We start from the raw sequence: 22,542 nt of genomic DNA on the forward strand, positions 1-22,542 counted from the left end.
AAAGGAGCCAAATCTTAGTCCAGTGGAGTTTCTGTGAGAATGTGCTTTCTTGCCATACAATTTAAAATCCGCAGTGAAGAGACTGTTACAGTGAAAAGCATTACCCTTGCTCCTTTGGCTGGCTGTCTCCAGTAACTTTTCCACCCTTCTTCCGAATGTATGTAGCACCAGGAGAATTCTCAAGAGCCTCCACGTCCACCTTTAGAGACATACTGTCTGATGAGGGCAAGTGTTTACTAAGACTGGGATGGAACAGGAGTTCAGGAATATAATATAAAACATACGTCCATGGCTGACAATACACCCATGTCCAAGGAAAAACACCCTCTCTTCACTGAAAGCAGAACATGCTCTTCTATCTCCTACAGAGTACTCAGCCATGTCGGTTACACAGCAAATGTTCGGAAAGGTGATCTTGAGGAGCTGTAGCCTTAGCATCTACTCCTTCACTCTGTGACACAGTTCAACATGGTGGCTCAATACAACTCAGTTCCAAAGCAAGCATCAAACTTCTGAACACAGACTTGTTCACTGCAAAGGCTTTACTGGTGGTGGCTTAGTATGCCCCATGCCAGCCCAGCTTCGGGAACAGTCTGATTAAGGCAGTCCATGTTTCCAGCTGTAAAGACACTGAATTCTCATGTCAGCAGTGCCTGAGACGAGCTTGTGACCCACACGGCTTATTGAGAGGAACGTTTGAGAGCCATGAACCATCCACCTAATAACCCTTTGTTTCTTTTGCTGCTGGACTTGAACTTGGAGGAATAGATGCTACTCCCTCCTGCAAACTTCATTCTCACTTCTGGATCAAACTATTCCCCAAATTGTATCTACCGCTGCATTTTTCAATTACATGGACCAATACATTCTCATTTTTGGTTTTATTAGTTCGCAGGCGATTTTAAAGCCCAGCCAAAACAGGCACTGGCAGAGCTCTTGCGTGCTACTGGGGCAGCTGTCTGGAACAAAACCGAAAGGATACGCTTTTGCTTTCTCTGGATCTACAAGTGAGTAAGCAGAAATAAGCTGTGCCAGCGTGTGAATATCTTTGGGATTTTGTCTAAAAGGAGAAACAAGAACGTTACTGAACAGTTTAAAAAACTGGAAAAGGAACAGACACAAGTAAAATAACTTCCTCATATCAAATCACAGCAATGACACGTGGACATCCACATCTCCACCTCCCTGTGCTTACTTCCAGAGCTGTTCTAGGTCACTAATTGCCTCCTTCTTCCGCCCGTATTTGAGTTTGAAGTTTGCAGCTTCTCTTATCAAGGACAAATGAGCAGGAGATTTAGGCTACAGTTTCAATAAAAAGAAAAAAAAAGTTTTAAGGTCATTGTCTGCAAGTCAATGACGTTATATTTATTAGACCTTCAAAATGTATCAGTCCATTAAATTCCTCATCTAAAATTTTAGTGAATGTCTGAAACAACAATATCCTTCACATATATACAGGGAGGGAGGTAGACAAATTAGTACAAGTAACCACCAATTTATGAATCTGCAACACATCCCAGTTCTATTAAGGCTGCCAACAACTAGCAGCTTACCCTGACAACCAAATCTTAAAGACACACCGCTGCCGTTCTCAAACACCGCGACAGTTCCTGGTCACTGATGCCCCTCTCCTACCATCAGTGATAACAGCACAAATGCTGCTCGTGTTGTGTATGTTTATGAGTAAGCTGCGTGTTGTGGCTGAGAGCCCCACGGTGGGAAAGGCAAGATGCTCCTGTTAGACGGAGACACGTAAGCAATGATTTCATGTGCTACTCTTGCAACTGTCACTACTACTTTTTGGCTCTGCAGTCACTTAAGATGAGCTCCCTTACATGCAACCACATACTACAGGTTAAATACCTCTTACCTAAAATGTTTGGGACCAGATATGGTTCAGATTTGGGAGTCTTTTGAAATTTGGAATATTTGCCTAGACTTCACTAGTTGAGCATCCTTAATCCAAAAACAAAATGCTTCAAACTTCAAAACTTTATGAGTATCTTGTTGGTGCTTGGAAAGTCTCAGATTCTGGATATTTGGGTTAGGGATGCTCAATTTGTATCACTCATTCTTATTTCTTGAGATTATACACACAGGAAAAGCACAAATGAGTCGTGCCCCCCCCCCCCCTCCAATTTGTAGCCATCATTTCAAGTACACTTATTTGTGCCTGGTACTGACAACTGTGCTCATGATGCCTCACTCCGTTTGCTTACCTGCTGGTTCTGATACCACTGGATAGCTTGGGTGAAGACCTCGATGGCACTATCAATGTCTTCCTCATGGCTGTACATGGTCACTAACGCAGACACCTACCCAGCCAAAGGTATAAATAAGTAAAACTCTTCCTTCATTCCCAGAATACACTTTTAGAAAATGAAAAACATGAAACAGCAAATGAAGATTTCTGGGCTTTCTGCCAGCACCAAGTTCATCAGAAAACTCTTTACAGAATGTAGCTTTATTCCTAGATAGATTACGAACAGTGTTTGACAAATAGGAATGTAGTTACCTAAAAATACACTGTTTCTCTTCAGCAGTGCTAGTCCCCAGTCTGACAAGCACAGAAGGTGAAAACAAGCAGGTAGAAACCTCTACACAGCAAGACATTGCTCAACACTGAGGTGTGTGGTCCGTGAGTAAATGCTAGTATAGCTGACCGCCTGTGAGGAGTCACATGTGACTTGAGCTACATAAAGCCAGTTCAGAGCTTGCCTAGGGGACAAGCAAGGAGGGACGTATGTCTCATGGGGCTGGAGGAGGGGGCTAAAGGAGGAAGAGGAGCAGTAGGAGATGAGGATAGAAAGGAAACAAAGAAAAAGCTGGATCTTTAAGAAAAATCAGTAAACTAATAAACTTCTGGATAGACTGATCAGAAAACAAACAGACACAAATAACTATCAGCAATGAGAGAGGTCTACAGATATCAAAAGGATATCAATTTAGGTTAAGAAATTCCCCACACAGGTCTGAGATTATTTGAGGTTGGTATTTAGTGATAACATTAGACCTAAACAGTGCCTGACACATCTGAATACCAAAGGAATACCACAAACTTTCAAGCTAATAAATTCAATAACCTGCATGAAATGGATAAATTCCTTGAAACATGACAGAAGTTCAGATGTTAAATATTACAAACGTTTTATTTGCAGCCATGTGGTGGATTTGATAGTGACATCAAATAATTGCAGCATGATACGAGTCTTCAAGAGAAGGCATCACCATAACACTGCTGCACATTTACTGAGTGTCAAACACACACACACAGTGTTTGAGGACACAAACATGAAGCAAACAGTTCCCGCTCCAGATGGAAATCCCACTACACAATGATGGTAGACACATGCTTTCATGGCTGTATTAGTAATCTAAACTTTAATACTTCACTAAACAGTAGGCTGCTTTTACTAAAGTGTTTAACTCAAAGAAATCACAATGACAACATGACAAACACAGTTTGGGTTCAGCAATTCCCTAGACAGGTCTGAAGTTATGTGAGGCTGACCTTCAATGATATGGCCTAAATATTAAATAGTGCCTGGCGCTCTGACTGGGCAATAATAAACTGCAAACCAGCCCACAGCTGAGCATTGCATGAAACGACATTGCTATCCTTCTGACTCTATTGGGATATAAGCAGAAATTAAAATACAGAGAAACATCATACATAGAGACAATCAACTCTACTACTTTTTTAGTCTTGTAGTACTTTATTTATAAACTCACCATGCCTGGTTTATGCTTTAACTTCTCTATGCTTCTCAATATTAGACATGCTTTGGAAATATTACCTTAAGAGATTAAAAACAAAATCAGTATCACATTGAAGAAAGTATATTACAGGGGGAAAAATAACCACAACATTTTACTTTTGCCCACTGCTTTTCCTCAGGACAGCAGCCCTGAGTTGTCACATCTCTAAATACACAAGCTCTGGGGACGTGGGCACAGGGCACCTCACTTAGTTACTCCACAGAGTAGGAAAATGAGTTCTAAGGAAATGATACACCTCGCTTACACTCACAAAGGAAGTTACTGGCAGAGCTGTTACCAGAGACGAAGTCTCCAAACGTCCAGTCTATCGAGTTCCATTTCTTTACCGTTAGACTGGAACATTAAGGTGTGGGCTCCTTCCCTAAAGGCCTTGAAAAATGTTAATTGTGGACATCAGTGCAACAGAAAAGTCATGGTGTTGAAATTCTGATTTTCCCACTCACCGCAAACCTCAACAATTTAAACCTGTCAGTCTTTAAAGGCAAAATAAACAAAAAACCATGACAGACTCTCTCTCAATAATTTCAGAAAGATAAATAATCCATGCAAAAATAAACTAAAAATCAGGTATGGTAAGAAGATAAAGGGGGGCAAGCAAAAGAAAGAGCTGGTAGAAGAAGGAAACAGACAGGGAGGAGGGTAAAGAAATGTGAGAATGCGGTTAGCCGGAGCTCAGCAGGTTTCTGAACACTGTCTTCATTACCGCCCGCTAAACAGACTTTTCCCCCAAATTTCCAATATCCTTCCTCCCCCTCCTCCCCATGAAATTCTCATTTCAGTTGGCATAACATCTAAAATTTTGACTGAATATCACTTCCACCAAACTTGAATGTTCCATACCAGAGCTGTGTGACACAACTTTCTATGACAAGGGGAGCTGACACTGGTGCTACCCAATATGGCAGCCACTAGCCTCAGCTTCTGCACTGTAGCTAGTGAAACTGAGGAAGTGAATTTTAAATTTTGCTTCATCTTAATTTAAACTTACAATAGTTACAAATGGCTAGTGGCTACAATATTGGACAATATACCTCCAGATAACTTTTCAAGGTACATTCAAAATCACAAAGGGACACAGCAATGCTGCCATCCCATATCAGAGTGCCAGGTGGAGTCCTGGCTGTTCCACTTCTGATCCAGTTTCCTATTAATGTGCCTGGGAAAGCAGTGGAAGATGGTCCAAGTATTTAGGACTCTGCTACCCACGTGGGAGACCCAGATGACATTCTTATCTCTTGGTTTTGGTCTGGCCCTACCCTGGCTGTTGCGGTCATTTCAGGAATGAACCAGCAGGTGAAGATACCTCTCTGTCTTTCCCTTTCTCTCTCTGTAACTGTACCTTTCAAATAAATAAATCCTTTTAAAAAATAGCAAAGTAACCTTTTTCTTATTTCAAGCGAATATTACATACTCAGTAAATCTGGGTAACTATGGCTTTTTGGAATGATGGAGCCCTTTGTTTCGACTGTCAAAGCACGGACTGAAAATCATTCTAACAATTTAGGAATTAACATAAGAAAAGGGTCAACTAGTTCATTACTCAATCTGTTGGACATTACACAATCTAGCTTCATGTTTTAAACACTAATGCTTTACCATTATGCATAATGTCTAAAATTAGATAGCTCATTAACTTCAGAATCATTCCAGCCCCATGGATCCATTACATATTTTAATGATGGAAATAATTATTATTTTTAATACCTTGGGAAATTTTCAGCTGTGCCATGGTCAACTTAATTTCAGCTGCATTTTCTGGATGTTGATCTGAGAATTCCTAAAATTGTTTTAGTTGGGGGAAAAAAAATCACATTTAATATATACAACTAGAAATTACTATTATCTAACCCATACAAAAGTTTAAAACCAGCTGTTAAAGTTCTAAACTTTTGGTTTCTGGTCAAAATTTTAACTTGGGAAAAATTGTACTCGATGCCCACTCAGCTTTTAAGTATGCTCTGAAATGACTACAGTGACGTTGAGCTTCCTAGACGTCGTTAACAGAACACTGACAAAGATCACCACGCAAGGGCAGGCGTTTGGCCCAGCAGTTGAGACGCTGGCTAGGACACCACATCCCACACTGGAGTGCTGGCTTTGTGTCAGGCTCTGCTCCCAGCACGGAGAATGGAGACGACTGGGAGGCAGCAGGGATGGCCCAAGCAGTTTGGTTCTTGGCTCCTGGCTTTGGCCTGAAGGGTATCTGGGCAGTGAGCCAGCAAATGGGAGTTCTGTTTCTCTCTCGAATAATTTTGTTAATCAGAGAAAAAAAAAAAAATCACTGCACACTTTTTTTTCTTTTTCTTGAAAAAAGAAATGGTGACGCCTTACTGATGCTCCCTACTAGACAACTCTGCCTGCCACGAAGGTCCTAATTTTACTCCGTCCAACTTTTCAACATAGGCTTCTCAGGAACTTCAAAAATATAATACTGTAACTGGTTTGGATTGATAAAAGCTAAGTTAGCATCCTCGTAATTTTTTAAGGGTTTGGAACAGGACTCACTGGAGATTACATTATTGGAAAGGGAATTAAGCAGCTTCTTGTCATGTAAGCATAAAACAAACTCCTAACTCACGTTAAACGGATCTCCAAGTGAAAAAGCATTCTTCAGGGTCTGTGACAAATTTGTATATGGTGTAAATTTACATATAAGCTGTAACCCAAGAATTAAGTGACACCGGCATTTGTCTCATGGTACGTTACGTTTTAGTTTGACATCAAATTTACAAGCCTGTAGGTCATTATAGTGCACCAAAAACAAGGCAGCAGCTATCTGACTTTTCATTAAAAATTCAAGTAATCCGTTTACCTGAAGCAGCTCTATTGCTTTTGCATGCTGCTTTTCGCGGCAGAGCTGGGCAGCTTGGATTAGCACTGGCAGGAGGTGCTCAGGGCTCTGCGACTGCAAACTGGCAGATATTTTGCGGCACTGTTCTGCCTGGAAGATGGTTTCCCCCCAACAGAAATGAGCTAGTTAATGAAAACAAACACTACATGATCAAAAAGAGAGGGATGGGAAAATCAGTTCAAATAAAACAGTAAACGAAGACCTGCCTGAGGCACAAGAATTGATTTATAGTATCTATTCTTTTGATTTGATTTCTTAAAGTCTTCAGTAAAGGTCAAGTGTTAACTATTTGCTTGGTGCTTAAAGGTGCTTAAGTAATAAAAAGGCAAAACACATCCAGTGTAAACATTTGCTTCTAAAACAAAGTGCTTAGGTGTGTCTTGGTCAAGTATTAGGAGTAACCTGACACAATTCTAAACAGTAAAAACATTATCTCAGGGCCGGCACTGTGCAGTTAAGCCACAGTGCTGGCATCCCACATGGGTGCTGATTCAAGGTCCCGGCTGCTCCACTTCTGATCCAACTTTCTGCTAATGCACTTGGGAAAACAGTGGAAGGTGACCCAAGTACTTGGGCACCTGCATCCATGTGGGAGAGCCAAAAGCTCCTGGCTCCCAGCTTCAGCCTGGTCCAGCCCCAGCTATTGTGGCCATTTGGGGAGCGAACCAGCAGATGGAAGACCTCTTTAACTCTGCCTTTCAAATAAATAAATCTTAAAAAAAAACATTATCTCTCACTCTCCCAATAAAACTTGTTATAGAAAGAGTATGAAATCAGAATTTAATTAGAATGCATGTTAGAACTGACCTCAACATTTACAACCTGTGATTTTACACAACCATAATGAAAGGTGGCTCTTAAATCTATGATCATGACTGGCATTTTTGGTGACACCATCACCATTTAATTCAGAAAGACTAGACATAAGGTAATGAGAAAGTTATCTCATTTAAACATGTAAATATTGTTTTTTTAATCCTAAATGCCATCAACCCTGCATCTTTACCAAGAATTGGGAAAATAATTTGTTTAGGAAACAAAATTAACAAGTATGATATATGACACTTTAGAAAAGGAAAAAAAGACATTTGCATGGGTTTAAGACAAAATATACATAAAAATATTAACAGATTGCACTAATATACCTATTATTCTCATGCCATATGACAAAAGGATTAGTCAGGAAACCACAGGTCTATTACCCACCTGGTTTGTGTACATAGCAAGTAAGGCTTTGTTAAATTCTATAGCTTGCAGTTGTTTCTTGGAAAGCTTAAACTCTACACCTTCTGCATTGGTTAATTTCACCTTCTTCTTGGAGTCAAAGACATTTTGGTCCTGATAAAGAAAAGTTCATCCACCATTAACAGAATCTAAGGCTTCAATTCTATTAACATTCTAGGGCCTCATTCCTCTTCCAGTTAGTAATTTTACATAAATACAACAAGTGGGCTTGAAGATGTCTACCTAGTTGGGTGCTTAGCTATTAATACTAAGATGCATATAAATTTGTCTTGAATTCTTATTTCATAAAAGTGAACAGGATCTCTAAAATTCAAGTCTAACAATAAGCAGGCTTTCTACTTGTAGCTATGAACAGGCTTACCAATTCAGCTGTTTTGAAGGGGCAATGAATAAGATTTTTGTTTGAAGCCTTTTGAAGAAAAAATGGCATAAATCTTACAGGGTCTCAGGACTAGAAAGAAACCTAACTTTGCGATTTCTACAAGCTATGCCCTTTACTATTTAGATGACAAGTAAAAGTAATTCATTCCTCCTTTTAAGAGTCACTATGTGAGCACACCACTAAACAAACTTCAATAATATATTCATGCTGCTTTTGATCCATGTTTAGCACAAAATACTCATTTAACATATCTACTGTTTTTCCCTTCCTAAGGGTCTTCTCAACTAGGCAGAAGAACAAAGAAGGTGTGTGGGGAAATTAGTTATATGAATTACATTAGTTACATGAATTCAAAGATGGTGCCCAAAGGAAGTAAGGTGGGCAGAATCCAAAGTTGTTTACCACTAAAACTAATTGGCTATGCAACATCAGGGGAGGTAACAAAACTAGTAACAAGTGTATAGACATAGGGCTAGTCCTATAGAAATCGCCCCGTAAGGTGATTTTTTAAGTGATTGGTTGGTCCTTAGCCCTGCCCCAATGACTCTGCAGTTTTGTGCTATAAAAGGTTCTGTTTCGCACGAAGTAAATGAGTTCTTGCTACTAGACTTGGCTCCCTGCTGCGTCTGATTGTCTCCAGGATCGGGAGGCTGGGGAACGGGCGAGCGGTGCACTTACCTTTCCTCGGACCCAGTCCATCCTTGTACGGGTGGACTAAGACCCAGCAAAGGTGAATTTCTGAAATTTCTGTGTGGGCCAAATACAGTGCTACTGCCTAAAGAGGGTCCTGCTGAAAGCCACACACTTGGGGCCAACGCTGTGGTGTAGCAGGTAAAGCCACAGCCTGCAGTGCCAGCATCCCATGTGGGTGCTGGTTCGAGTCTGGCTGATCCACTTCCAATCCAGCTCTCTGCTATAGCCTGAGAAAGCAGTGGAAGATGGTCCTTGGGCCCCTGTACCTGAGGGGGAGACCGGGAAGAAGCTCCAGGCTCGTGATTGACCCAACTCCAGCCACTGCAGCCATTTGGAGAGTGAACCAGCAGATGGAAGACCTCTCTATCTCTCTGCAACTCTGCCTCTCAAATCTTTTTTAAACGACATTAGGTATTTCACATACTTTCCTATTCACAATTATGAGGGTACCTCAAAAAGTTCACAGAAAGTGGAATTCTTAAAATTTTATTTTAGTGCCAAAAACCCTCAAAATCCATGCAGTTTTTCATATGTATTTTCTACAGACTTTTTAAGACTCCTCTTTTATGTCTCACAAAAACAATCTGTCCTAATAAGCATTCCCACATTCGTAAATACAAACAGGTGTGTATGTATACACTCCTGCCAAGATTCAAATGTCAGCACCCAGGTTTGAAAACCTAAAACCATGTTAATGGCCTGCACAATCCACAATTATTACCTCCTTTAATGCAATTATTGTGCATATAGGGACTTTCAGCATTTCAGCAGGAGATACCAGGAAGAGTAGAAGGGGAAACTTTGGAGTCAGGAACTTGAACCTGAATCCAAGTTCTACCTCTTACTATGATCCTATACAAATTACTCAACTCCCTTTAGTGTGAGATTATCATACTCCGACAAACTGGAGACAAGGACAACCGCCTACTAAGATTACTGAGACTGAAATAAGCTGGCACTTGAAAAATCACATGGCTTTAAGAGAAATCAAATATCAGACTTCCTTATTTTCTCTCAACTTGGATTTCAAATCTGAACTTGAAATGCTGTTCCACTACAGCAATGTTCCAAATGCTGGTTAACTTGATTGGTATGGCACCCTACGTTAGGACCACCTATGTGTGGAGGCTTCCAAAAGTGTACACAAAGTACCCATTTCTTCTAGTCCCATTCTCCATGAACTTTTTGAGGCTCCCTCCCCTGCACACACTTGTAATGTTTCACAAAGGGTGGGGGAGAGGAAGGAGACAGCACCTGCCCTCAAAAAAAAAAAAAAAAAAAAAAAAAGATAAAAAAAATCACACAATCAGTTCAATAGCTGAAAAAATTACATAAAATATACATACACCTAAAGTTTAAGTCCAAACAGTGTGTATCTCTAACAGAGAATTCTCCAAATGACGATAAACTGGGAGAAAGGGATGATTTTAAGGTCTGGAGTAAGTTATTACTTAGATGTTATTTACGGAATTATCATTATTATGAGAGTTGAGTAATACTCTCCAGTGTGACTTTACTACAACTGTCCTTTTTCTGTCATGGAAAAAAGGAACATTTATCTGAGAACACAGCTGGGGTAAGCTGCTTGCAGTGTGACTGGACATGTAGCAAAGACATGGACGTGCCATACCTTGTTAATGGTAATGATGTTATTTGCAATCACAGCGAGTAATCCCACATCTGTTGGCCTGAGAAGAAGAAGCAACAGTCAAAAGCAAAGAAAACATTTGTGAGAAACCTCACCACCCTCGAAGAGTCACTTCATCTCCGTAATGCACTTACTTTAGTTTTATTATCTGATTGTACAGTTGCAAAGCCTCCTCTGTACGACCTTGAAGCTGCAGAATGTAGGCCATCTGACCATGAATGATGGCCAGTTCTGCCTCTGGGTCTTCCTCAGTCACATCCTAAGTGGAAGAAGAAATATCTTTCTGCTGTAAATGTTTCAAATTGATGCACCCATCTGTCCAGTGATCCAAACATCCAAAAGATGTACAACCCTGAGGAAGAAAGCTAATTGCAGAAATTTTCCCACGGAGTCACCTCTTTGAAATTGAGGAATCGCACCATAAGAGAGCAGTTTAAGTGAAAATGACAAAAATGTCTTGGAAGAACACGGCAACAAACTCAGGAATACCATTTATTGATCATTATCTTCTAATACATAAGAATGAAAAAAATAGTATGAAGAGATCCAGCACACAGGGCTGGCACTGTGGTGCAGCAGGCTGAGTTGCCACTTGGAATGCCGGCACCACATCACGGTGCTGGGTCAAATCCTGGCTTCCGATCAAATCAACTTCCCATCCAGCTCCTGTTAACGCACCAGGCAAGGAAGCAGAAGATGGCCCAAGTGCTTGGGCCCTGCCACCCACGTGGGAGGCCTGGATGGAGTTCTTGGCTCCTGGCTTCAGCCTGGCCCAGACTTGGTTCTTGTGGCAATTTGGAGAGTGAACCAGTACTTAGAAGATCAATCAACTGACCTCTCTCTCTCTTCTCCTCTATCACCTACTCTACCTTACAAAGATCTTAAAAAAAAAAAAAAGCAAGCGTAGACATTTGGTGCAGCAATTAAGCCGCCGTGGCTCCAGCTTCCTGTACATGTGCACCGTGGGAGCCAGACATGATGGTTCCAGCCGCTGTGTCTCTGCCACCCATATGGCAGCTCTGGATTGAGTTTCCAGTTCCCGGCTTCCATTATGAGCATTTGGTGAGTAAACCAATGGGTGGGAGTTTTGTCTGTCAAAATTAAAAAAAAAAAAAAAAAAATCTGGAAACATAATTTTCCCCTAAGAATAATTTTAAAGATCTTTCTATTTTAATCCTACCATAACTCTAACCTAAAGATTTTAAAAATTCGCAGCCAGGGTGGTGGTGCAGCAGGTTAAGTCACTGCCTGTGTTGCTGGTATCCTCTATGAGCGCTGGTCCAAGTCCTGGCTGCTCAGCTTTGTGACGCAGCTTTCTGCTCATGTACCACAGTGAACAGTGGAGGAAGGCCCCTGCCACGACAGGGGAGATGCAGATGGAGTTCCAGCTCTGGCTTTTGCAGCCATTTAGGGAATGAACCAGGGAATGTAACTCTGCCTCTCAATAAATCTTAAAAAAAGACTTAAGCAAACAAATTCTGTAACTACAGTACAGCTCTCTTACCTACTCCAGATGGATGTACATTCTCCGTTCCTTCTGGAAGGCTGACTGATGCTCACTTACACTTAATGTTAATGGCTATGAGGCTCTGGGTTTTTTTGTTTGTTTGTTAATTTTAAAAGATTTTTCTCTTCTGCTTCCTTCCCAGGCAGGTTAACAGGAAGCTGGATGAGAAGCTAAACAGGACACCAGCACTGTGGTGTACTGGGTTAAGCAACGGCCTGCAGCACTGGCATCCCATATGAGTGCCAGTTCAAGTCCTGGCTATTCCACTTCCAATCCAGCTCCTTGCTAATTTTCTGGGAAAGCACCAGAAGATGGTCCAGGTGCTTGGGCTTTGCGCCCTCATGGGAGACCGGAAGAAGCTCCTGGCTCCTGACTGGCCCAGTTCCAGATGTTGTGGTCATTTGGAGAATCAGTCAGTGGATGGAGATCTCTCTCTCTGTCTCTCCTCTCTGCAATTATTCTGCCTTTCAAACAAATAAACAGAAGCAGCAGCAGAGCAGCCAGGACTTACACTGCCACCTTGGTGTGGGATGCTGGCGTTGCCAAGCGGCAGCTTAACCTGCTCTGCCACAACACCAGCCCCTGCATGCTGGTTTTTTACTGTCTAGGTTTAAGTCAAGGAATAGTAAGAAATTAGTAAGAAAGTTAAGATCTATAAGAACTCAACTGACTTTAAGATACAGTACAGCATTTTGAAAAACAAAATAGGATTGGGCATCTGGCACAGTAGTTAAGACAACGCTTGGGATGCCTGCAGCCCTATAAGAGCACCTGGGTTCAAGACCCAGCTCTCCCTCTAATAGCTTTCTGCTCACGTGCACCCCAGGAGTCAGCCACCCACACAGGAGACCCAGACTGTGGTCCTCGCCCAAGCCTTGCCCAGCTCTAGGTGTTGCTGGTATCTGGGGATGAACCAACAGACAGAAGATCTGTCTATACTTTCAAATAAAATCCAAGTATTTTTTTTTTAAGTTTGGGTTTAGTAACAATGGAATACTTACTGAGTCTTCTGAAAATGAATGGCGGCACAGATCTACAGGGAGAAAATTGTTTTACCATTAGTATTGCTGGGTAACTGCCATTTCTTTTACCATTACAAAAAGAACTAAACTCTTAAGCAGAATACTTCTAAATCTTAAAATAAGCCCATGTGAAATTTATATTAGCATCAAAAATACTACTGCAAAGGGCATTTAAAACAAATAAAAGTAATAAATGCTGACTGCTAAAAGTCAATTACGGAGAGCACAAAAATAAAGACGATAATCCTACCTCCAGGGAAAGAATGCTGGCATTTCAGGTTTTTTTTTTTTTTACAGGCAGAGTGGACAGTGAGAGAGAGACAGAGAGAAAGGTCTTCCTTTGCCGTTGGTTCACCCTCCAATGGCCACCATGGCTGGTGCACTGCGGCCTGCGCACCGCGCCAATCCAATGGCAGGAGCCAGGTGCTTCTCCTGGTCTCCCATGGGGTGCAGGGCCCAAGCACTTGGGCCATCCTCCACTGCACTCCCTGGCCACAGCAGAGAGCTGGCCTGGAAGAGGGGTAACTGGGACAGAATCCGGCGCCCTGACCGGGACTAGAACCCGGTGTGCCGGAGCCGCAAGGCGGAGGATTAGCCTAGTGAGCCGCGGCACCGGCCACATTTCAGTTTATTTTTAAAAATATAAATGGATGGGCCGGCGCCGCGGCTCAACAGGCTAATCCTCTGCCTTGCGGCGCCGGCACACCGGGTTCTAGTCCCGGTCGGGGCACCGATCCTGTCCCGGTTGCCCCTCTTCCAGGCCAGCTCTCTGCTGTGGCCAGGGAGTGCAGTGGAGGATGGTCCAAGTGCTTGGGCTCTGCACCCCATGGGAGACCAGGAGAAGCACCTGGCTCCTGCCATCGGATCAGCGCAGTGCGCCTACCACGGCAGCCTATTGGAGGGTGAACCAACGGCAAAAGGAAGACCTTTCTCTCTGTCTCTCTCTCTCACTGTCCACTCTGCCTGTCAAAAGTAAAAAAAATAAAATAAAAAAAAAAATAAATGGAGAGCTGCTTTTTGAAATGAAAGTGGTATATTCTAAATACTCTTTTGAAACTGCTCATCCCCTACTAATATACTGTGAACATCTTCATTACAATATAGATTTTTTTTTACATTATTGATTTTAATGACTGCATGGTAATCTACTTTATTATTATAGTAAAGCAACCAATTCTTTAACAGTATCGAAATTAATGCTGCTCCCACATTTTTGTCCTTACAGGCATCCCTTCAATTAACATTCATAATGGGCCGGTGCTGCAGCTCAACAGGCTAATCCCTCTGCCTTGCAGCGCTGGCACACCGGGTTCTAGTCCCGGTCAGGGCGCCGGATTCTGTCCCAGTTACCCCTCTTCCAGGCCAGCTCTCTGCTGTGGCCAGGGAGTGCAGTGGAGGATGGCCCAAGTGCTTGGGCCCTGCACCCCATGGGAGACCAGGAGAAGCACCTGGCTCCTGCCATTGGATTGGCGCGGTGCGCAGGCCGCAGTGCACCAGCCATGGTGGCCATTGGAGGGTGAACCAACGGCAAAGGAAGACCTTTCTCTCTGTCTCTCTCTCTCACTGTCCACTCTGCCTGTAAAAAAAAAAAAATTCCTAATGATAAAATGAAAACTGTCTTAATTCATCAAAAAAATATTTTTCTGGAAATGGCATTCCTGGATCAAAGGGTATCAAACTTGAAAATCCGCTACACAGCATCGAACTGCCCACTGCAGAGCCTGTCCTTTTCCTATACCACTGTCCACATTTGGGAACGGCCAAGCAGCTACAGCTCTTACACAGCTCCTCCTCTCGTCATGCTCTATCCACTGCTTTCATTTTAACTCCAACATCTAACAGTAAAACAGGCCCTGTTGCACCTTCCTTCCTGTCACTCATTGCAGTCCCTATGGCATCCCTTTTACAGCTTACAAGAGAAAATGTCTGGGCCACCGCCTGCAGTGCCAGTATCCCATATTGGCACAAGTTCAAGTCCTGGTGCTCCACTTCCAATCCAGCTCTCTGCTATAGCCTGGGAAAGCAGTGGAAGATGGCTCAAGTGCTCAGGCCCCTGCCCCACATGGGAGACCCAGAAAAAGCTATAGGCTCCTGGCTTCTGATCAGCGCAGCTCCGGCCGTTGCGGCCAGTTGGGAAGCGAACCAGTGGATGGAAGACCTCTCTCAGCCTCTGCCTCTCTGTAACTCTTCCTTTCAAATAAATAACAAATAAGTCTTAAAAAAAAAAAAAAAAAAAAAGAGAAAATGTTTGCAGAAGAAACATGTAAATGTTTCAGGAGTTCACACCAGACAAGAGTATTTTAACAATTTTTTTTCCTAATTAAAAGCATCAAAGCATGTAAATTTATTACATGGAATTAAAATGTGCTCAAAGGGTGCTAATAATACATGAATGAGGTACATATGGCATATATTAGTACTTACTTGGGTGCTGGCTTAACAACCATAGCTATACTTGCTGAATGCACACACTACAAGCTATGTACTATTGTAAATGCTTGACATTAATACTTTGCATTTAACATTCATAGTTGACTTGTCTCGAAATTTTTTAATATCTAGTGTGCCTGAATGGATGAGTGGACTGGCTTAAGGATTAGACAGAAATATAGGAGATAGTTAAAAAGAGAAAGGCTAGCTGAACTTTGAGAATTTCCCAGGTTTCATCAACAACTCCCACTTGATAATTTCACAAAACTCAATGTGATTTTTGAAGATACTCTGCCAAGTCGCATGCATGGTACACTGACAGATAATTTGAATCAATGCCAACCTTCAGCTTTCTGCAGGATTTTCATTGCCTGGTTCAGGTGGCCCTGGCCTATCAGTGCACACGCAGCATTGTAGCACAGTTCATGTGTGCCTTCCTGGAGGCCCAGGTTCTCCTGTCAGGGAGCAAGAGACCAGTCAAACACCAGACACAGATACTCCTTCATGGCTACCCAGGGGCACACAAGGACGCTCACCGGAACCACCTTTTCCCAGTTGCTTTGAGCTGCAACAACTGCTGAAAGGTTTGTCTTCCTCTCCTCGTCATAGTCGTCCTGGGAGTTTCGGACAAGATCTCTGTACACAGTTAGGCACTCATCATAGCGTTCCAGGCGATACAACTAAGACAAAGAGCAAGTGAGCAATCAAGGGAGACAAATACAGCGTCACGTGCGCAGCACCATTCACACCGTTTTCAGAACCAGTAAGGAGAAAGACCAATTCAGCATAACATACGTAACCACCATTTATCTTTTATAGTTTTTAATTACTTTGGTGTGCTAATATTTTTAAAAAGGACTCGCAATGAGTCCTCACATATTGCAGATTTGAAGAGTTTAGAAAAATAATTTTCTTCACTTTCCTTCTTGAAGTCAGTCAGGTGCCTGAGTGGCTTATGAAAAGAAACCTTTCTAAAGAAATGAACCCAATTACCTGTATCTGTATTACAATGAAAAAAATTTTCTACAACCAAAAATCATTAAAGCTCAGCCCCAGTAAACAGAAACAAAATAAAATGGTAATAAGCACTTCATACTACCTAGTTCACTATATATAATTTACTTTTCTTTTTCAGAAACCAGCTGTTGTACACGTACACAATATAATTCCTGCCTATTTTATTCAAGTTTTCACCAAGGACAGGAACAACAGCTAATCCGGGTTAATGAGTCCACTAAGCCCGACAGAGACTGGGTCCCTTCATCAATCCCAATGCTGGAATTCACCCGAAACTTACCCAGTTTACCTTAGGAGTTCTTCACAGAACTATAATCCATGAACTTGCCCAAATATTTCATAAGCTCATCTATATTGTTTTTTTATTTATTTATTTATTTATTTTTATTTATTTATTTTTTTTGACAGGCAGAGTGGACAGTGAGAGAGAGAGAGACAGAGAGAAAGGTCTTCCTTTTGCCGTTGGTTCACCCTCCAATGGCCGCCGCGGTAGCGCGCTGCGGCCGGCGCACCGCGCTGATCCGATGGCAGGAGCCAGGTGCTTCTCCTGGTCTCCCATGGGGTGCAGGACCCAAGGACTTGGGCCATCCTCCACTGCACTCCCTAGCCACAGCAGAGAGCTGGCCTGGAAGAGGGGCAACCGGGACAGGATCGGTGCCCCGACCGGGACTAGAACCCGGTGTGCCGGCGCCGCAAGGCGGAGGATTAGCCTAGTGAGCCGCGGCGCCGGCCCATCTATATTGTTAAAACTTACATTCCTTCTTGGGGACAACCACATTATCTGCCCTAAACTGACATTTCAAAAGTCTTTTGAGAGGGCTTTGCTAGCTTTAACATATACACTCTGTCTTCCCTTCATTAACATTCTTCTACTAGGCTTAATTTTATGTCTCAAAATCCTTACAGAATAAAATATATTCACGATTTCACAGGTTGAAATCAACCAAATTCTCATCCACCAGGACTGTCTCCATTGAAAAAGTAAATTATAAGTTAAATAACTGAAAGAGGTACTATAAATAAGTATAGAAACTCACTGGTCTTCAGCTTTCTAAGTAAAAAGTCCCAATTTCACAGAATGATTCTTCTACTTTCTTTAACGTTCTGAGTACCCTGAGGAAGTCACTTGTTCACAGAACACTCGATTACGCAACCGTTGCTACGAGAATCAAGAAGCGGGAACATGTTCAAACCTCGAGAACTGGTTTGGTGGCCAGGTTTGTGGAGCAGCAGGACGGGCTGGGTTTCCTCACCCCTGCTCCCTGCTAGAGGCAGAGGCATGCTCACTCAGGACGACTGAGAACAGGTATTTTAAAGCAGTAATTACCACTTGTCCATAAAGCTCCTTCAGTTTGTCTGTCTGCTGGTTGGCACTCTCTATGGTCTTCAAGGCATTCTCAATTCTGTTTAGCCTGTACTCACAGTACGCCTTCTCAAAGGAGAGCGAGTTGCTGGAGAAGGAAAACACCAGAATCTGTTACCATCTGACAATGCAGAGCACCCACTATCCGCCAGACTATTCTTGGCACTTACTGTGTATCCATCTATTCAATCCCCATTACAACAAGAAACTCACAAAGGTTAGTAATTTGTCCAAACATCAGACAGCTCTTAAGTGACAGAAAATAATAATCACCCTAGCCTCTCTTGCCTTCATGGATATTCTTATTAGAATTACTTGCCTTTTGAAACCAACATTTAAGAAGAAAATCACAGGAGAAGGCAATTAGCACAGCAATTAGGATACCTGCATCCTGCCTGCCTCCCATGTCAGAGCCTGGGGTGGAGGGTGGAGTCCCACCTCTGCTTCTGACTCCAGCTTCCTGCACAAGGACATTCTAGGAGGCAATGGACTCAATGGCTTGAGGAGTTGGGTCCCTGCCACCCACACAGGAGACTCAGACTGGGTTCCAGGTGACTGTCTTTGGCCTGGCTCAGCCCTGGCTATTGTGTGGGTTTGGGGAAATGAACCAGTTGATGGAAAACTGTGTCAATTTCTGTCCTCTCTGCCTTTCAAATAAAATGAATATATATGTGTGTGTGTGTGTGTGTGTATATATATATAATAAATATAATAAAAATGTAAAAAGGCAGTGGCAGGGACAGGCATTGTGACCACCCCTTAGGATGTCCTCATCCTACACTGGAGTGTCTAGGATAGTTCCACCTCTGCCTTCCAATCCTGCTTCCTGCCAACATGCCTGGGAGGTACTTGGGTCCTTGAACCATGTAGGAGGCCTGGATTGAGCCTGGGTGCCTGGCTTTTGGCCTGGCCCAGCCCTGGCTGTTGCAGGCACTAAGGGAGAAAATTAATGGATAGAATATCTGTCACTCTGCCTTTCAAATAAATAAGTAAATGAATCTTTTTTAAAAAGCATATAAAAAGCAAATTAAGTTAGCTAAATAACTGTCTTAGATACAAAGAGAATTGTAACACTGTTTTTAAAGGATTACTCTATTTATTATTAAAAATAAACTTTTGGCACTGGCATTGTGGCGTAGTGAGTTAAGCTGCCGTCTGTGATGCCAACATCTCATAGGGGCACTGGTTCAGACCTGGGGCTCCACTCGCAATCCAGCTCCCTAATTCACCCAGGAAAGCAGCAGAGGATGGCCCAACTACTTAGGCGCCTGCACCTACATGGGAGACCTGGAAGAAGCTCCTGGCTCTGGCTTCTGCACAACTGAACCCCAGCTACTGTGGCCATTTGGGAAGTGAACCAGCAAATGGAAGAGTTCTCTCTCTGTCTTTCCCTCTCTAACTCTGACTTTCAAACAAATCTTTAAAAAATAAACAAACTTTTAATTCAATTTTTCCACAAACTTAAAAACAAAAGTTGTATTTGTTTTTATTTGGGAGTAAGGGCTCCCCCTCCACTGGCAGACTCCCCAAATGCCCACAGCAGTCACACTTGGTCAGGCTGATGTGGGGAGAGGAAAATCCAATCCAGATGTCCCATGTGGGTGGCGGCAATTCACCCAGTTGAGCCTTCACCACTGCCTTAGAGTCTGCATCAGAAGGAAGCTGGAGTTGGGAGTAAGGAGCCTGAACTGGGCATCAAACCCAGGCACTGCGGCCGGCGCCGCGGCTCAATAGACTAATCTTCCGCCTGCGGCGCCGGCACACCGGGTTCTGGCCCCAGTCGGGGCGCCGGATTCTGTCCCGGTTGCCCCTCTTCTAGTCCGGCTCTCTGCTGTGGCCCGGGAGTGCAGTGGAGGATGGCCCAGGTGCTTGGGCCCTGCACCCCATGCAAGACCAGGAGAAGCACCTGGCTCCTGGCTTCAGATCAGCACGGTGCGCCGGCTGCAGCGGCCATTGGAGGGTGAACCAATGGTAAAGAAAGACCTTTCTCTCTGTCTCTCTCTCTCACTGTCCACTCTGCCTGTGGGAGAAAAAAAACAAAAACAAACAAAAAAACAAAAACCCAGGCACTGCAACGCTGGGTATGGGCATTCTGACTTCTAGGCCACATGTCTGCCTCCAAATGGGTCAGCTTCACTTTCTCTCACCTACTGATAAAACAGTGAGCCATGAGGTGGCACTTTGGCTTGTGTTTAAGACGCTGGTCGGGATGCCTGCATCACATATCAGACTGCCTGGGTCTGAGTGCCAGCTCTGCTCCCAGTTCCATCTCCCCACTCATGCACAGCCTTGGAGACCGCAGGTGATGGCTCGAGCAGTTGAATCTCTGCCACTGAGTTCCCAGCTCTCAGCCTGGCCCAGATCCCTCCACTGCGGAATACGGGGAATGAATCAGGGGTTGGAAACTTCTTGTCTGTCTCGTCTCTCTCTGTTTCTTTACAAAGGTTACAGAAAAAAATTGCTTCTTTTAACTTGTTCAAGAAACAATCAATTAGCAAAGAAAAAAGATAACTGGCAAACACAACTATGAAAGCACTTCTTAAATACAGAAACTTAAAATCTCATCTATATTAATGATAATGTAAACTCATATTGAAGTTTCAATCATAACACAACAGAAAAAATATTTACCAAGGCAACTAGTAATGTTTTATTTAATTACCTAAAAAAACTTGAAAACCTCCCTATTGTACAAAATAGCCAAAATTCAAAATATGGAGTTTGAACATAAACTTTTAAAATAATTTTCTCTTTGAGAGGAAGCGAGAGAGACAGAGAGAGAGAGAGAGAGAGAGAGAGAGAGACACCTCCTATCCCAATGGTTTACTCAAGTGATTACTACAGGTGGGAGCTGAGAATTCGACCCAGATCTCTCACGTGGGTGGCAGGAACCCAATTACTTGAGCCCTCGGCACTGCTTCCCAGGGTCTGCATTAGCAGGAAGGAGGCTGGAGTCAGGAACCAGAGGCCGGTATTGAGCCCAGGCACTTCCGTACGGGATGCAGATGTTTTAGTCACCACATGGCCAGCCATCGTGGATATGTTTAATAAAGAAAGCAGTGTCCTCTTTATTTACCTTTAAAGAAAGCTTTACAGTTGGTTTTCCATCTGTAATACACTTACATGACTCAAATATAAAAACAAAAAGACACACAAAAAGAGGTTTTACTCCCAGTATCCCATCCAAATCTAACCTGTTTATCCTCACACTCAACAAGTGACTGTATGTATTCATTGGTTTTCTTTCTAGGGTTTGTTTTTACAAATACAAGCAAATACCTATGTAAATTACATCTTCCTCCTCACTAAAGGAAGTATACTATATACTGTTCACCTTAGAAACCAGCATTCCATTAGAGAACAAATGTGCTGCAAGCATAATTTCAATACATATATCTTCTGAGGCCTAGGCATAAATGTAAAACAAAAAAACAAATTACAGTAACAGTGAACAAAATTTTAAAAAACTGTTACGTATTCTATACTCATCTAAACAATCCTCAGTAGAGCTGGGTGCGGAGGTCAGGCTAAGTCTGCCAAACTACCCTAATGACCGCTATGAACCGGGACACGCATACATCCCTAACCTCCACTATGTACTTTCTGGGCCCGAGTTTTTAAAAGACCTCTGCAAGTCTTTCTCCCGATATTTTCCAAGGTCTTATTTTATATTCAGGCCCCATTCCTATCTATGGTTTCTTCCTTCTTAGAGGTTAAGAGGAAAATAAGGATATATTTTTTTAAAGATATTATGTTTTTTTTTTGAAAGATTTATTTTATTTATTTGAAAGGCAGAGTTACAGAGAGAAAGAGGCAGAGGCAGAGAGAGGTCTTCCATCTGCTGGTTCGCTCCCCAACTGGCCACAAGGCTGGAGCTGCGTCAGTCCAAAGGAGCCAGGAGCTTCTTCTGGGTCTTCCACGTGGGTACAGGGGCTCAAGGACTTGGGCCATCTTCTACTGCTTTCCCGGCCATAGCAGAGAGCTGGATTGGAAGTGGAGCTCCCGGAACTTGAACTGGTACCCATATGGGATGCCAGCACCATAGGTGGAGGCTTCACCTGCTGCACCACAGCGCTGGCCCCAGACAAGAATTTAAAAAAAGGCTGCCTAGGGGCCGACGCTGTGGCGCAGCAGTTTAAAGCCTGGCCTGCAGTGCCAGCATCCCATATGGGCTCCAGTTTGAGTCCCAGCTGTTCCACTTCTGATCCAGCTCCCTGCTAATGCACCTGGGAAAGTGGTGGAGGATGGCCCAAGACTTGGACCCCTGCATCTACGTGGGAGACTGAAGAAGCTCCTGGCCTCGGATTGGCTCAGCTCTCGATGTTGTGGCCATTGGGGGAGTGAACCAGTGGATGGAAGACCTCTCTCCTTCTCTAACTCTGTATTTCAAATAAATAAATCTATAACTCTTAAAAAAAAAAAAAAAGCTGCCTACAGTAGAAAAGAACACAAGTTTCTTTCAGTTTCAGAAACACCAAGCCAAGCCCCACCCACCACCAAAAAAAGACAGGTCAAAGAAGAGCGGTGGGGGAAAAGCCCCGTTAGAGGTTATAGCTTCAGTACGAATGTTTTACGAAATGCACAGCCGACGGCCTGGCTCACTT

The 22,542-nt window shown here is 43.0% G+C and overlaps 1 protein-coding gene across 1 annotated transcript in view; it reads right to left on the reverse strand.

The window, feature by feature from the left end:
- The window catches only part of SRP72 (signal recognition particle 72), a 31,456-nt gene that overhangs the window by 6,338 nt on the left and 2,576 nt on the right, over window positions 1-22,542 (reverse strand). The window contains exons 3-16 of the mRNA XM_062198795.1: window positions 17,903-18,026; window positions 16,095-16,238; window positions 15,902-16,013; window positions 13,108-13,139; window positions 10,734-10,858; window positions 10,582-10,639; window positions 7,838-7,969; window positions 6,593-6,721; window positions 5,485-5,557; window positions 3,733-3,797; window positions 2,220-2,315; window positions 1,196-1,299; window positions 983-1,060; window positions 105-242 (exon numbers count right to left, since the gene is read on the reverse strand). Of these exons, the coding sequence (XP_062054779.1) occupies window positions 105-242; window positions 983-1,060; window positions 1,196-1,299; window positions 2,220-2,315; window positions 3,733-3,797; window positions 5,485-5,557; window positions 6,593-6,721; window positions 7,838-7,969; window positions 10,582-10,639; window positions 10,734-10,858; window positions 13,108-13,139; window positions 15,902-16,013; window positions 16,095-16,238; window positions 17,903-18,026 (1,410 nt within the window). The remainder of the gene's footprint in view (window positions 1-104; window positions 243-982; window positions 1,061-1,195; window positions 1,300-2,219; window positions 2,316-3,732; window positions 3,798-5,484; window positions 5,558-6,592; window positions 6,722-7,837; window positions 7,970-10,581; window positions 10,640-10,733; window positions 10,859-13,107; window positions 13,140-15,901; window positions 16,014-16,094; window positions 16,239-17,902; window positions 18,027-22,542) is intronic.

Source organism: Lepus europaeus, chromosome 8 (assembly GCF_033115175.1).
Source record: "Lepus europaeus isolate LE1 chromosome 8, mLepTim1.pri, whole genome shotgun sequence".
Lineage (NCBI taxonomy): Eukaryota > Metazoa > Chordata > Mammalia > Lagomorpha > Leporidae > Lepus > Lepus europaeus.